Raw genomic sequence first — 12,064 nt, 5'->3', positions numbered from 1 at the left:
GTTTCCACATTCCCTTTGAATGCCTTTCGGTATAAAATGCATAATGGGCATTTTCAGGATGCATTCTGTTATGCAGGTACAACATTTCAATTCTAAAACATATGATAGAATCATGTGTATTAAACTGACCATTAAGAAACCATTTCCCTTTGTATTCTCACTCTGTAACTATTTATCAGATTAGAAGATTATCTATTGGTACAAATTTTCCATTTAATAAAATCAGGCGATTTGAAACCAATATGCGAAGTTTCTCAAGTGTGTACCATCTCAGGACACGTCCTCAAATCTGGAATTCTTGCAAGTGAAAAGAGCATAAAAATGACATTCCACTGGAACCCAGACTATTATAACAGATCTAGTGACTGAGAGATCCAGATAATTAAAGCGGAAGATAATACAATCAGACGTGGATATATGGAATTTTTATCTTCCCCATTACTATTCCCCTCCCACCACTCATTACATTCTAAAACAAGGAAATACTGTTCCTTTTCAATGAAATGGGAGAAATTTGGCAAATAAAAAAAACACCTTACACACCTAACTAAAACCAGTAGAGTTTGGGACACATAAAATGAAAAACCATATAGTTATTCCTTGCTTAGAATTTCTGACACGAAACATCTTCTTCCCTGTAAGCATTTGAGAAGCCAACGTAAGAACTTCATGTTATTTTCTTTTATTTCGCGTTTGTATTTCATCAAGAACGGAGGTCGGTTGTGACTGAACAAGAATGGTCACTACGGCTACTCCGGGGATTTTGTTTAGCTTTTGGATGGCAAGTGTATTTCACCGTTTTGCGGAAGGACACCAGTAAAGAGGTGCCCAGGAGATGGCGGTACAAAATTAGTAATAATGCAATTGAAAACCGATAGGCAAGTGGTTGCATTGCGTTTTTACGTAAATACACGTCTACAACGATGAAACAGAAGCAATTTATACATTAGCAGTCATATGTCAAAAGTACATCATTAGGCAAATTTGAGCTGCTATAAACGTTTTTACTGAAACAGAATTATGTGTTTTCGTTTTATGATGTTCTTTAATCCGCTTTCCCACTCCCCTTTTCTTTCCCCGCTGAGACATGTTGCATGTCAAGTTATATTTCGGCCAAGTGGACATTATTGCAGTGACAACAGTCATTACTATGTTGCTTGGCCGCTTGGCAATGGGAAACATTACAGCAGAGTGCGATCCTTCATCCACGAGTACGCTGACGCAGAAATGAGACTTGGTCTGATTTCTGTCTCCAAATCGTAGAGAGCTGATGCTTATAACAGTGTCAGTGTTATTTCGTGACTGACTTAGGGGAACTAACCTAGTATACATCTGTGTTGTTCAGTTAAACAATCAAAAACTACATCAGAAGTAGAGTTTAGCTGGAAAAAAAATATTTAGCAACTATTGCGCTGAAATGTGTTTACAGTAATAATTAGTACTGTAGGTAGTTAATGTCCAATAATAGAAAAGATAAATGACTACTCTGCGAGAAGATCCAACATTTCAAAAATGTTTAAGACACTGTCAGGTCGTTTTTGCTCCGCTCCCTTCAAATTTATAGAGGGTACGGCGAAAATTTCATTTTGAAACTAATCATATTATGTTTAACTGAGAGCCAAAAAAAATTCAAATTGTGGGTGACTTGTTCTGAGTCCCAAGGAAGTGTTTTCGCCAATTTATTTTCCGTTCTATGTTCAGATTAATTTTGCCATTTCACCTGCTCCGATCTAAGGGTCTGAATTTCTTTCGATGCAGATCTGTCAATTATTCTGGTAAACAAACACGTTGGTAAATGTTTCGTACTTTGAATTGTTGTACGTCGCTGGGTTTTTCCCCCACTTCCGAACAGTTCTGCAAAAACAGAGGTTAGGATGTGATTGACATGCAGCGAGAGACCCGCCTCTCAAAAGGGTTTGCATATAAGGGAACCTTACTTTCACGTTTAGTGCCCAGTAGATCTGTTACACCGTAACTAGTTAACACAGGTTATTCATATAGAAGTTAGACATCACGCGTAAGGTAAGAGAACTGGTACTTTACCCTCTCACTTTATTGGCAACTTCTTTTGAATCATTATAGACTTTCATATCGGACACTGATTAGATGACTCAGTCTGTAAAAGTAGCTTGCCACAAATTTTAAGCGATAATTTTTAAGTCGTGCCTTTACCAGGATGACAGAGCCTGACTTTGTGTGTATTGGCTGCATATTTTATTTGCAATTTAACTTTTAATGTGTTATTTGTGTTCGAATTGAAATTAGAAATGCTTTTTGTTTGTGAATACGGAGTGAAACTGCCCAGGAGTCCAAATGATTTCCGATGCTCTGCATACCGGGGACAAATTTGTTCCATAGCTCGCATCCCTTTCCCCGAGTAGTGTTAGCAACAAGTCGTGAATATTTAGCCCATCGTTTCAGCCGCATGCCCCTTCTCTTTATGCACTGTTTCACACACTCACGTTGTATTCAATAGAAATGAATATGGATTCAGAGTGCAACATGGCTCCAGTGACTTCCGGAAACGGCAAACTTCGCCAATGGTTGATCGACCAGATTGACAGTGGTAAATATCCCGGTCTGGTCTGGGAGAACGAAGACAAAACGATTTTTCGGATTCCTTGGAAACATGCCGGCAAACAGGATTATAACCGAGACGAGGACGCGGCGCTTTTCAAGGTAGAAAGACTTTCTCTCACCTCACTTGGTATATCGCGTGTTTCTTCGATTGCTGTACTTCTGACAAGTGATTCGCTCTCATGGGGGAAGGTCTTAATTTCCTCTTTTGTTTCATTTAGTTTCTGTATCGCCTTGTTTTATTTAACTTCTGAGCTTTTTTTTCTTAATTTTTTTTTCAATGCGGCCGTGACAGCTCACTGCCAATTCCCAGCAACCGAGAGCTGAGGTGTTTCCACTGCCGCCCCCAGACTCCGTACAGTTCCTTCTATTCCCGATGGTATTAAAAAAATACTCCTGTCATGTGACATTGCATATAACAAACTCAATAGGACTGGGGATGAAGTTTCTCAGGCACTTAATGTGTGGAAGCTCTCGTGTTAGGCAGTTGCATGGAGTACTATAGCCTGCTGCATAGCGGTAGGAGGTGATGAAGATGTTGGGCTGTGGGACAGTCTCCCCCAAGCGAGCGCCGCCCGCACTGGTGGGAGTAACATAGCTGCTTTCTATTACATGTGTCTTGCACGGCACTGCCTGTATTTCAGGAAAACACTTTTTCTGTGTAGGTGTGTATGAATAATTGTGGTCTAAGCTTAGCAAAATTGGTCAGCGACTCCGATAGGGTTGGCTCTGTTGTTTCAGGGAAATTGAATCATGTATTGCCAAGAAATTGTTTTAATTTCTCAAGGCGCTAGCCAGTCAATAAAAAAATGTCGCTGATGTGACTCACTGCATATCCCCATGCGAGATATGAGTTACTGGTACAGTTTACTGCTCGTTTCTTGCAAACGGGGTGACAGGAAAAACAAGTTTAACTTCCAAAAATGTACACCACCTAAAAGCATTATTGCAGAGCATGTGCATTCATACATGCATGGTGTCTATAAATAGAACGCTATTATCTACTGTAAGTAACTCAGATGTATTATTGGAAAAGGTTTCTTTTCGGTGAAATGGTTATGCTTCACCACGAATTTGCTCAAGTATGCTAATAAATTGTCCAATGCTAAATGACAAGTCATAGTGAATTCAAATATGTACATTCCCTTAATTGTTCTGGTTGCACTATTATGTTATTAGGGTGGTGATCTCAGGCTTGTTTTCAAAGAACATTAGTAGCTTTTCCCCCTCTGGAATAAGTTAATCCTTTTTAATCTCACATGAGGACATAAAATTATAATCAAGGACTTAACCTGAAAGCAGATAATGATTGGTAGAGCTTAAATTTATCTATTTCCTGGTAGGATGAAGGAGGAAGTAGGACAGTGAAAGGAACAATTTTTGATGAAAATTTACATTATACAGTTTTTAAATACTTAAGATATTCATAGTCTTGATAATTTTGGCTACTCTAAGGTAATTTCAGTCTTGAAGGTTGGAATGCATGCAAGATGTATAATGTTTAACGTTCATTATTCAAGGTATACATCTCGAATCCCAACATATTACACAGTAATTTTGCAGTATGGAGTAACAATTGTTTTGCTGAACTATAATACTTTTTCCCCTAGGCTTGGGCACTTTTCAAAGGAAAGTTCCGTGAAGGAATTGACAAACCAGATCCACCAACATGGAAGACTAGACTACGATGCGCTTTAAACAAGAGCAATGACTTTGACGAGTTGGTTGATCGCAGTCAACTTGATATTTCAGATCCATACAAAGTGTACAAAATTATACCAGAGGGGGCCAAAAAAGGTACATAATCAGACTATGTGACGACTTCATTTGAAACATTTTCCCTTCTTGACTAGTCTAGAATGGGGAGGGTAAAAAAATTGAACAGATTTTGAATCACAATATCTTTTGATATAGAGGCTTCTGTCATCAGGAGGAATTAAATTATTCTTAATATCTGTACACATTCATAATACTGTACTCACAGTATCATCTTTTCCTTTTACTCTAAGGAGGATCAAAACAAGTAAGCATGGAAGATCAACAGATACTAGTCAACCATCATTCTTACCCTACATATTCGTCTCTACCACCCCAGGTAAGTGAGACCCTAGAGTTGATGCATTTCAGCTGGCAATGAATAACACAACTCTTTAGGCAATTAAGTTGAAAAATAATTAGTATTTTGTCTTTTAGTTACCAAACTACATTGTACCACATGAACGCAGCTGGAGAGAATATGAACAGCCACACCCAGAACTCTCCTATCCATGTTCGCCAGTGCCATTTGCTCCACGAAATCATCATTGGCAAGGCCCTGGATGTGAAAATGGTAAGGCTTCCCATTAGAGTAATAAGATTTGGGTGCCACAGTAGTGTAGTGGTTTAGCGTAACACTATTATAATGGCAACAACCTGAATTCAATTCCCACCGCAGTCTCTAAGGAGTTTGCACATTCTCCCTGTGACCACATACATTTCTTCCTGCTGCTCCTGTTTCCTCCCAAATTCCAAAGATGTATAGGTTAGTAGGTTAATTGGTCTTATGGTTGTAATTGGGCGGTATGGGCTTGTGGGCTGGAAAGACCTGTTACTGTGCTATATCTCTAAATAAATAAAAACATGAGCCTGTGTAGTGAAAGTTCATGAGGCATTAACTATATTAGCTAGTTACAGGGAAAAAAACTGTATTTTTTTCATAATAGAGTAACTTGGTTGTTAATCCTAAATGCAGAAGATAGTTTAGCTTCATCCTGAGAGCTATACCATTCATTCGAAACTACAGAGGAAAATTCATGCTGATGCACATTGACTTCAAACAGTGCCTCAAAATTATATTCTGTATAAAGTACTACCACTCTGCCTTCATGCAATATTCCAGTCATAATAATACAAGAAAGTTCAAAGGAAAGAGGAACTAAGGCACAGGTTTGGACATGATCCATAAATAGCCTTAATAAGTTATTCACAGATCTCAACATGGTCAAATTGGGACCAAATTACTTAAAAGCACTTTGCCACATATGTAAAATTATATAATGGTCATTTTCAGAAGGATTTTGTTAAAGTATTTAGTGAATTAAAGTGAAAAAATAAATAATAATTATGTCAATTGAATTGTATTGCTAACAAAGCAATGCCATTTCAAAACAGATTGTAGTCTGTTAACACACAAAATGCTGGAGGAACTCAGCAGGTCAGGTAGCATCTATGGAGAGGATTAAACAGTCAGAATTTCGGGCCTCATCAGCACTTGGTGACACAATCCTGATGAAGGGTCTCAGCCTGAAATGTCAACTGTTTATTCTTCTCCATAGATGCTGCTCGATCTGCTGAGTTCCTCTATCATTTTGTGTGTGTTCCTGGATTTCCAGCATCTGCAGAATCGCTTGTGTTTATGATCTGCAGTCTAAATTACATGCAAGTGCTAATGTCAATGTATAATAAATTGGTGAAATATATTAGTTAACATGAGTATGACATTTTTGAATAGATTATTAAGGCTGATCATATTATACGGTTAATTTCTAATATTAGTTTTAAACTAGCATGTCATTTCAGTTTTATTCTCTTTACAGGTTATCAGGTAACAGGGTCATTTTATGCTTGTGCTCCTGCTGAATCACAAGCACCTGGTATCCCCATTGAAGCTAGTATGAGGTCTGGTGAAGCACTGGCCCTTTCAGGTAAGTCTACAGCTCTAGCATTTGCAATGTATCAGAACAGATCTATGAACAACACAAAAGTACCTAACTGTGCTTTGTCACTTATTTGGCTCTTGTTCAATACTTTACTGGTTACTTTCTAATTTCCACTGTCCATAATTCATTCAAAGCTCTGCTGCCCAGGTATACCAAATATATTTAGCTTGCATCCCAACGTACATTGTTTCACACCGGGTTTCAAAGTGGCTGTGACACAGTCTTAAAAATTCAACTTCTATCTTCCTCATCTGTTCACAGTCTCCCACTGGCATGCCTGATATTTTCTCCAATCTGACAAACCTCCAAGGTTTGCTGTCCTGCATCTTTAGCCACTTGGTCCATAATTAGTGTCTATTCCTTCAAACAGCATGCTCTTAATCTTTCAATTTATTCCTTAAACCTCTTCACTTCTCTAACTCTTTTTCTCCTCTTTAGAGCATTTCTTTGAACCTATTGTATTTGTGTTTATGCTCCTGTTTCAATTTTGTTTGATAACAAATCTATAAAGCACATCGGAATGTTTTTCTGCCTTTTTAAAGGCAGTCACATATTTTGGTGGACCATAACAGAATAAAACATGGAGCAAAAGCAGGCCATTTGGCCCATCAGGTCTTCTCTGTCAATTGACTACGGCTGATTTATTTTCCCTTTCAAACCCATTCTCCTGCCTTCTCTCTGTAACCTTTATGCTCTTACCAATCAAAAACCTATACTGTAATCCTCAACCTGAAATATATTCAATGGCTTGGTCTCCACAGCTGTCTGTGGCAATAAATTCCACAGATTCACCCTCTGACTAAAGAAATTCCTCCTCTTCTCTGTTCTAAAGGGCCATTCTTCTATTCTGAGGCTGTGCCCTCTGGTCCTCCACTATTGGCAACATCCTCTCAATGTCCGTTCTATCCAGGCCTTTCCATGTTCAAAAGGTTTTAATGGGAACCTTTCATTCTTCTAAGCTCCAGTGAGTAAAGAACCAGAGCCATCAAATAGTTCTTGTATGTTAACCCTTTCATTCCCAGGATCATTCTGATAAATCCCCTCAAGACCCTTTACAATGCTCGCTCATCCTTTATGAGATATTTGGGTCCGGAACAGCTCACAATTCTTCAAATTTGGTCTGACCAATGCCTTATAAAGTCTCAGCTTTATTGAGGACTTCTCTAATTGCAATGTCATGTTAGGGAACAAATTTATGGATTAACTCCAAATTTTAAGATAATATATTTCCAGATTGTTCAGCATGACATTGCATAACACAAGTAACACATTTGTGTTATTAAAGTGGGATTGGGTTATTTATTGTGAAATGTAGAATGTGGTGGGTGGCTTTTTCATCAGCAGCAGATATTCCTTTGGTATTCATCTTAGTCAATTTTAAGTTTGTTAACCAAATATAGTCTGCTTAACCCCATACAACAACAGAACACTTCTCATAATTAATCTGACTAGCTTCCTAGTTGTTTTTCTTGCTGCATTGGTACAATGATTCTTTCTATTGCTTCACAAGTAGTTAATTGCATTTGATTTTGGCCTTTGTTAATATGGATCAGCATAGTCAGACAAATAAGAATATAGCCACTGACCTTGTATCCACTGTTAAATCTAGCCATGCGTCCAACCATACAGTGGATGGCAGACTCTTCAGTTGGGTGCAGAAAAAGGGATGAAGGATTTCTAAATTGGACAACTGTGACCCCTGATCCTGCCTGGTATTTCTAAGACTGCATTTCAGCCAACTCCATTCCCCTGACCATCCCTCCCTTCCCCAACCTTGGCCGTATGATTGGCTTGAAGAAAAAAAATAGAAGATAAAAGAAGAAGGGAAGAATAATTTAATACATGAATGAAGACAAGAAATTGAAAATTGAATGAAAGCATCAAGATGTTATTAAAATCAAGTGTTGTGAGTAAACAGCCCACTTAAGAATGAGGGCAAATAAGAAAAAGGGAAGAAAGAAAACTTAAGAGAAAGAGAAAAAAACAATACAAGATGACCATGAGGAAGACAAGTGATGAGAGAACCTGCCAAATGTAACTACAGAACTGGAAGTCCAAATTTGGACTCCTTGAATTACAAATGTAGCCCTAATCTGCCCATGCCGAAGTGTGGCTATGATGGTATTAAATGTTACCAAGATCTTCTCAATTTCAGACTGTGAGTTCTACCTTGTGAAGTTAGAAAATCTACTTGCCATCACTTGACCCTGCAGAAGCTTCATATTTATCTTAACTGATTGATTCTGTCAGTTTGTGTCGAAAGAATATTTGGACCTGACAATGGAATAGCCCAAACGTCTTACAATTCCATGTTTTCTTTATTTACTGAAAATTATGTCAATGACTTTCAGCTTGCTGATATACTGAAAACGACAATTTGATTTGCTTTTACAGACTGTCGGCTACACATTTGTTTGTTTTATCGAGATATCCTGGTGAGAGATGTGACAACTACAAGCCCTGAAGGTTGTAGAATAGCCCATGTCCATGATGATAAGCCATTTGCAGCCAGCAACATAGATCAGGTGCTGTTTCCTTATCCAGACAGCAATGCACAGCGCAAAGGTATTGACAAGCTTCTCAGTCATTTGGAGAAGGGAGTCTTACTGTGGATGGCACCTGATGGTCTCTATGCCAAACGATTGTGTCAGAGCAGAATCTACTGGGAAGGACCGTTGGCACCATACAGTGACAGGCCCAACAAGCTGGAGAGAGACCAAATTACAAAACTATTTGACACACAACAATTTCTAATAGGTACTTATTTTTGTTTCTTATCTATAAATATATTTCTATTATATATCCTAAGCATATGTACATTTTCTAATAATATACTCTTTTCGATCATTAATGTGAATATGAATGTGAATAGAAAAAGTTTAGTAAATGGATGCCACAATATGTGATCATCTAATCTTTTTGACTATTTAAGTTCAAATCTGTAAGTGTTCAATTTACAGTTAGAACATTCCATTTGAAGATTACCGATGAGATGAATTACTGACATTATTCTTAATTATACTCAGATGGAGAAAGTAGATATTTGAACAGCTAGCCATTTCTTTATCATGTTTGAACTAAGTTGTTTAAAGTAGATTAATTGTAACAGACTTGTTTTGTTGCCTCCAGAGCTGCAAAGCTGTGCAAATCATGGGCGTACATTCATGCCAAGATACCAAATTGTATTTTGTTTTGGAGAAGAATTTCCTGATCCACAAAGATCACGAAAACTTATCACTGCACATGTAAGTTGATATTAACTGTATGGTGTGGGGAAATACTCGATCCATTTAGATGTTTTTTTTTACCCTAAGAATGTTTGTACTGAGAAGTAGAGCACTTGTAAACAATTTAAATATGCACTCAATACTCTGTGTGAGTTAATAATTGGTACCTAATTTCAAACTCAGATCTACAATCATTATTATTTTGTTTGCTTCCACTTTTTTTATTTGAAACATGAGTTTGTACCGAAAGGGCATTCAGCCCAATGGGGGCTATGCTGGCTTCTAGAATAGTCCATTCAGTCCCATTCTCCTCCGTTTTTCCACATAACGTTGCAACATACTCTTACATGCCCATTTACCATGCTAAAGGTCGGTGTCTATCCGGTTACCTTCACCTATCTCTCCCATCTTCCTGACTGAACCTGGCATCGGAAGTGAATTGTAGGTGGTACAGTTGACTATTCTAAAGATGCGTCAAATCTCGTCAACTGATAGCTGCTGGAATCTCTGGAAACATGAATGATACTTGATCAAATATTAAATTGGCAAATTTCCCTTAGAGGTATTTTGTAGTGGGGCAAAAGCATCAATAATACACTTACTCCTACAATTTGTAAAATATTAGAGAGACCACAAAATAATTGCATTTTACTTGTTGTTCTAGTAAAGTATTTTCAATATTTTCCTTAGTGCATGTCTTCTCATTTCTGATTTCTCACCTATTGCACAAACCTGTATGGCTACAATTGAATCTAGCTGGTGTTCTTTTATAAAGAGCAGTTCAAGATGGTTGGGCATTAAATCTTTAACAGACTGCATAGATCTCATTACAGCAATATTTTTGGCTAGTTTGTATCCTTAATAAAACATATTCCTTCTCCTCCTCATCCCACCTCCACCATTTTGCTCTCCCTTCTCATTATGCATCTCATGCAGATCACCATGCACTCTTTCAGCTGGCTAATCTAAAGGAAGTAAGGTGTTCAGGTGAAGCCACCGCATTCACTTTGCTTGCCACGGTCATTAAGGAAATGTTTGGTCTTGTTAGAGATATCTTTCCCAAACAATGACTGAGATTGAAAAACAGTCATTTGAGAGATCTTAATCTGGCCTGACACTAGTTATTGCTGATCTTTTGTATCTATTATTATGGTGCCAAATCCTAAATTGGCTGCATTTAAGATTAATCAGATACAACACAAAATTGTGAGAAGCCTAGAGCATTATTACACTTCATAATATCAACAAAGAGAGTATAATCATTAATAAATGGCACAAATGTGTTGTCTTCCATTCTTTGAAATTCTCCTGGTTCACCTTTCATCCAGTATCCTCAAGCCATCCCAGGTATGAGATGCTGTCAATTTACCTGCTATGTGGTGAGAACTTCCTCTCACTTTGACTTTGGTCTGTATTTCTTAAAAAATTACTCAGAGCAGTTCTGCAAAAGCGGTTTTCAACTGCTTTAAATGATTGTGGGATTTCTGTTTCAGCGTGTGATTAAAATTTTAGAAAATGCTGTGCAGTTTTTGGTTTGAGAAGCAAATTAAACCAAATATAGGTAATATAAATTGACTTTTTGTTTGTCTTTAGATCGAGCCAGTGTTTGCCAGGCAGCTTTACTACTTCACTCAGCAGAACAGTGGACATCTGCTTCGAGGGTATGAAATGCCTGATCACGTGAACAGTGCGGAGGATTATCATAGATCTATTCGACATTCGATGCAAGACTGAAAGTTTGAAGACCCATTGATTTTATTGTTATACTCAGGAAAACCCCGTCCAGCAACTTCTTCAGCTTCAATAAAGAGAATTGTCCTTTCTGTTTTCTTTCATCTTGCGAAAGTACAGATACAAGGAGTAACTCAGCCAGCCGCTGAAGAAAGCCTGTCAATATTACATTGTGAGTGATGATACACTGTGACAGAGACTCTCCAGAGATGATTGCTGTGGTCATTTTACTGTCTCGGAATGAAACCTGATGATTTGGCTAGTTTTTATATAAGAGCACTTTGTGCAGGGCAATGATATTCTTGTAAGGAAATGTATTTATTTTGGAGTTGTGATTCTCAGGGAAGTTCATATTTTTTCAATTTTACATCTGAGATGTGGAAGAGACTACTGGGATATAATATCCCAAATTAGCATGCAATGTAAATTTCTCAGAAATGTTTCAATATATGTTTAGTTTTTTAAGCTGTTAAACAGATTTTTTTCTAATAAAAATAAAGTTTTTAAGAAGTAAATTCAGAGGTGAAAATTTTAACATTTGGTATATTTGTTATTCATTTTAACTCCAAATCTCTTAAGCACAATAATGGGCAAGCTTTTTAAAAGGCGAAAGAAATGCATGATTACTCAGAGTTCTGAATTCTGTCATAATAGTTAATAACAGAATATAATTGCTGCTAAGACAATGATTTAAATTAACATCAGGCCATTATTCCAAGGCTTCCTGTTTTCATGTTAGTCAAATGACCTACAAGTCCCATGTTTACCAGCTGTCATTTAGTCACAGGGTAATTCCAAGCATGATCCAGTATGTTTCTTTCTGGTACACAT

The 12,064-nt window shown here is 37.5% G+C and overlaps 1 protein-coding gene across 1 annotated transcript; it reads left to right on the top strand.

Moving 5' to 3' along the window:
- Positions 1-1,926: 1,926 nt before the first annotated feature.
- On the top strand, positions 1,927-11,737 carry irf4a (interferon regulatory factor 4a). Its single transcript, XM_063069344.1, has 9 exons — positions 1,927-2,022; positions 2,477-2,679; positions 4,188-4,374; positions 4,587-4,672; positions 4,771-4,906; positions 6,153-6,260; positions 8,670-9,032; positions 9,405-9,520; positions 11,096-11,737. The coding sequence occupies exons 2-9, from the start codon at positions 2,479-2,481 to the stop codon at positions 11,234-11,236; spliced, it is 1,338 nt and encodes a 445-aa protein (XP_062925414.1). The 5' UTR covers positions 1,927-2,022; positions 2,477-2,478; the 3' UTR covers positions 11,237-11,737.
- Positions 11,738-12,064: the final 327 nt, after the last annotated feature.

The sequence above is a fragment of the Mobula hypostoma genome, chromosome 17 (assembly GCF_963921235.1).
Source record: "Mobula hypostoma chromosome 17, sMobHyp1.1, whole genome shotgun sequence".
Classification (NCBI taxonomy): domain Eukaryota; kingdom Metazoa; phylum Chordata; class Chondrichthyes; order Myliobatiformes; family Myliobatidae; genus Mobula; species Mobula hypostoma.
Note: the sequence above shows the minus strand (reverse complement) of the source record. Positions and strands in the feature narration are given on the sequence as shown.

What these genes read in the sequence shown, in the direction of transcription:
- irf4a (XM_063069344.1), top strand. Translation starts at nt 2,479, where the DNA reads ATGAATATGGATTCAGAGTGCAACATGGCTCCAGTGACTTCCGGAAAC. An exon ending in ATTCGTCTCTACCACCCCAG is followed by an intron (nt 4,673 to 4,770) that starts GTAAGTGAGACC and finishes TTTGTCTTTTAG; the next exon opens with TTACCAAACTACATTGTACC. An exon ending in GAAAACTTATCACTGCACAT is followed by an intron (nt 9,521 to 11,095) that starts GTAAGTTGATAT and finishes GTTTGTCTTTAG; the next exon opens with ATCGAGCCAGTGTTTGCCAG.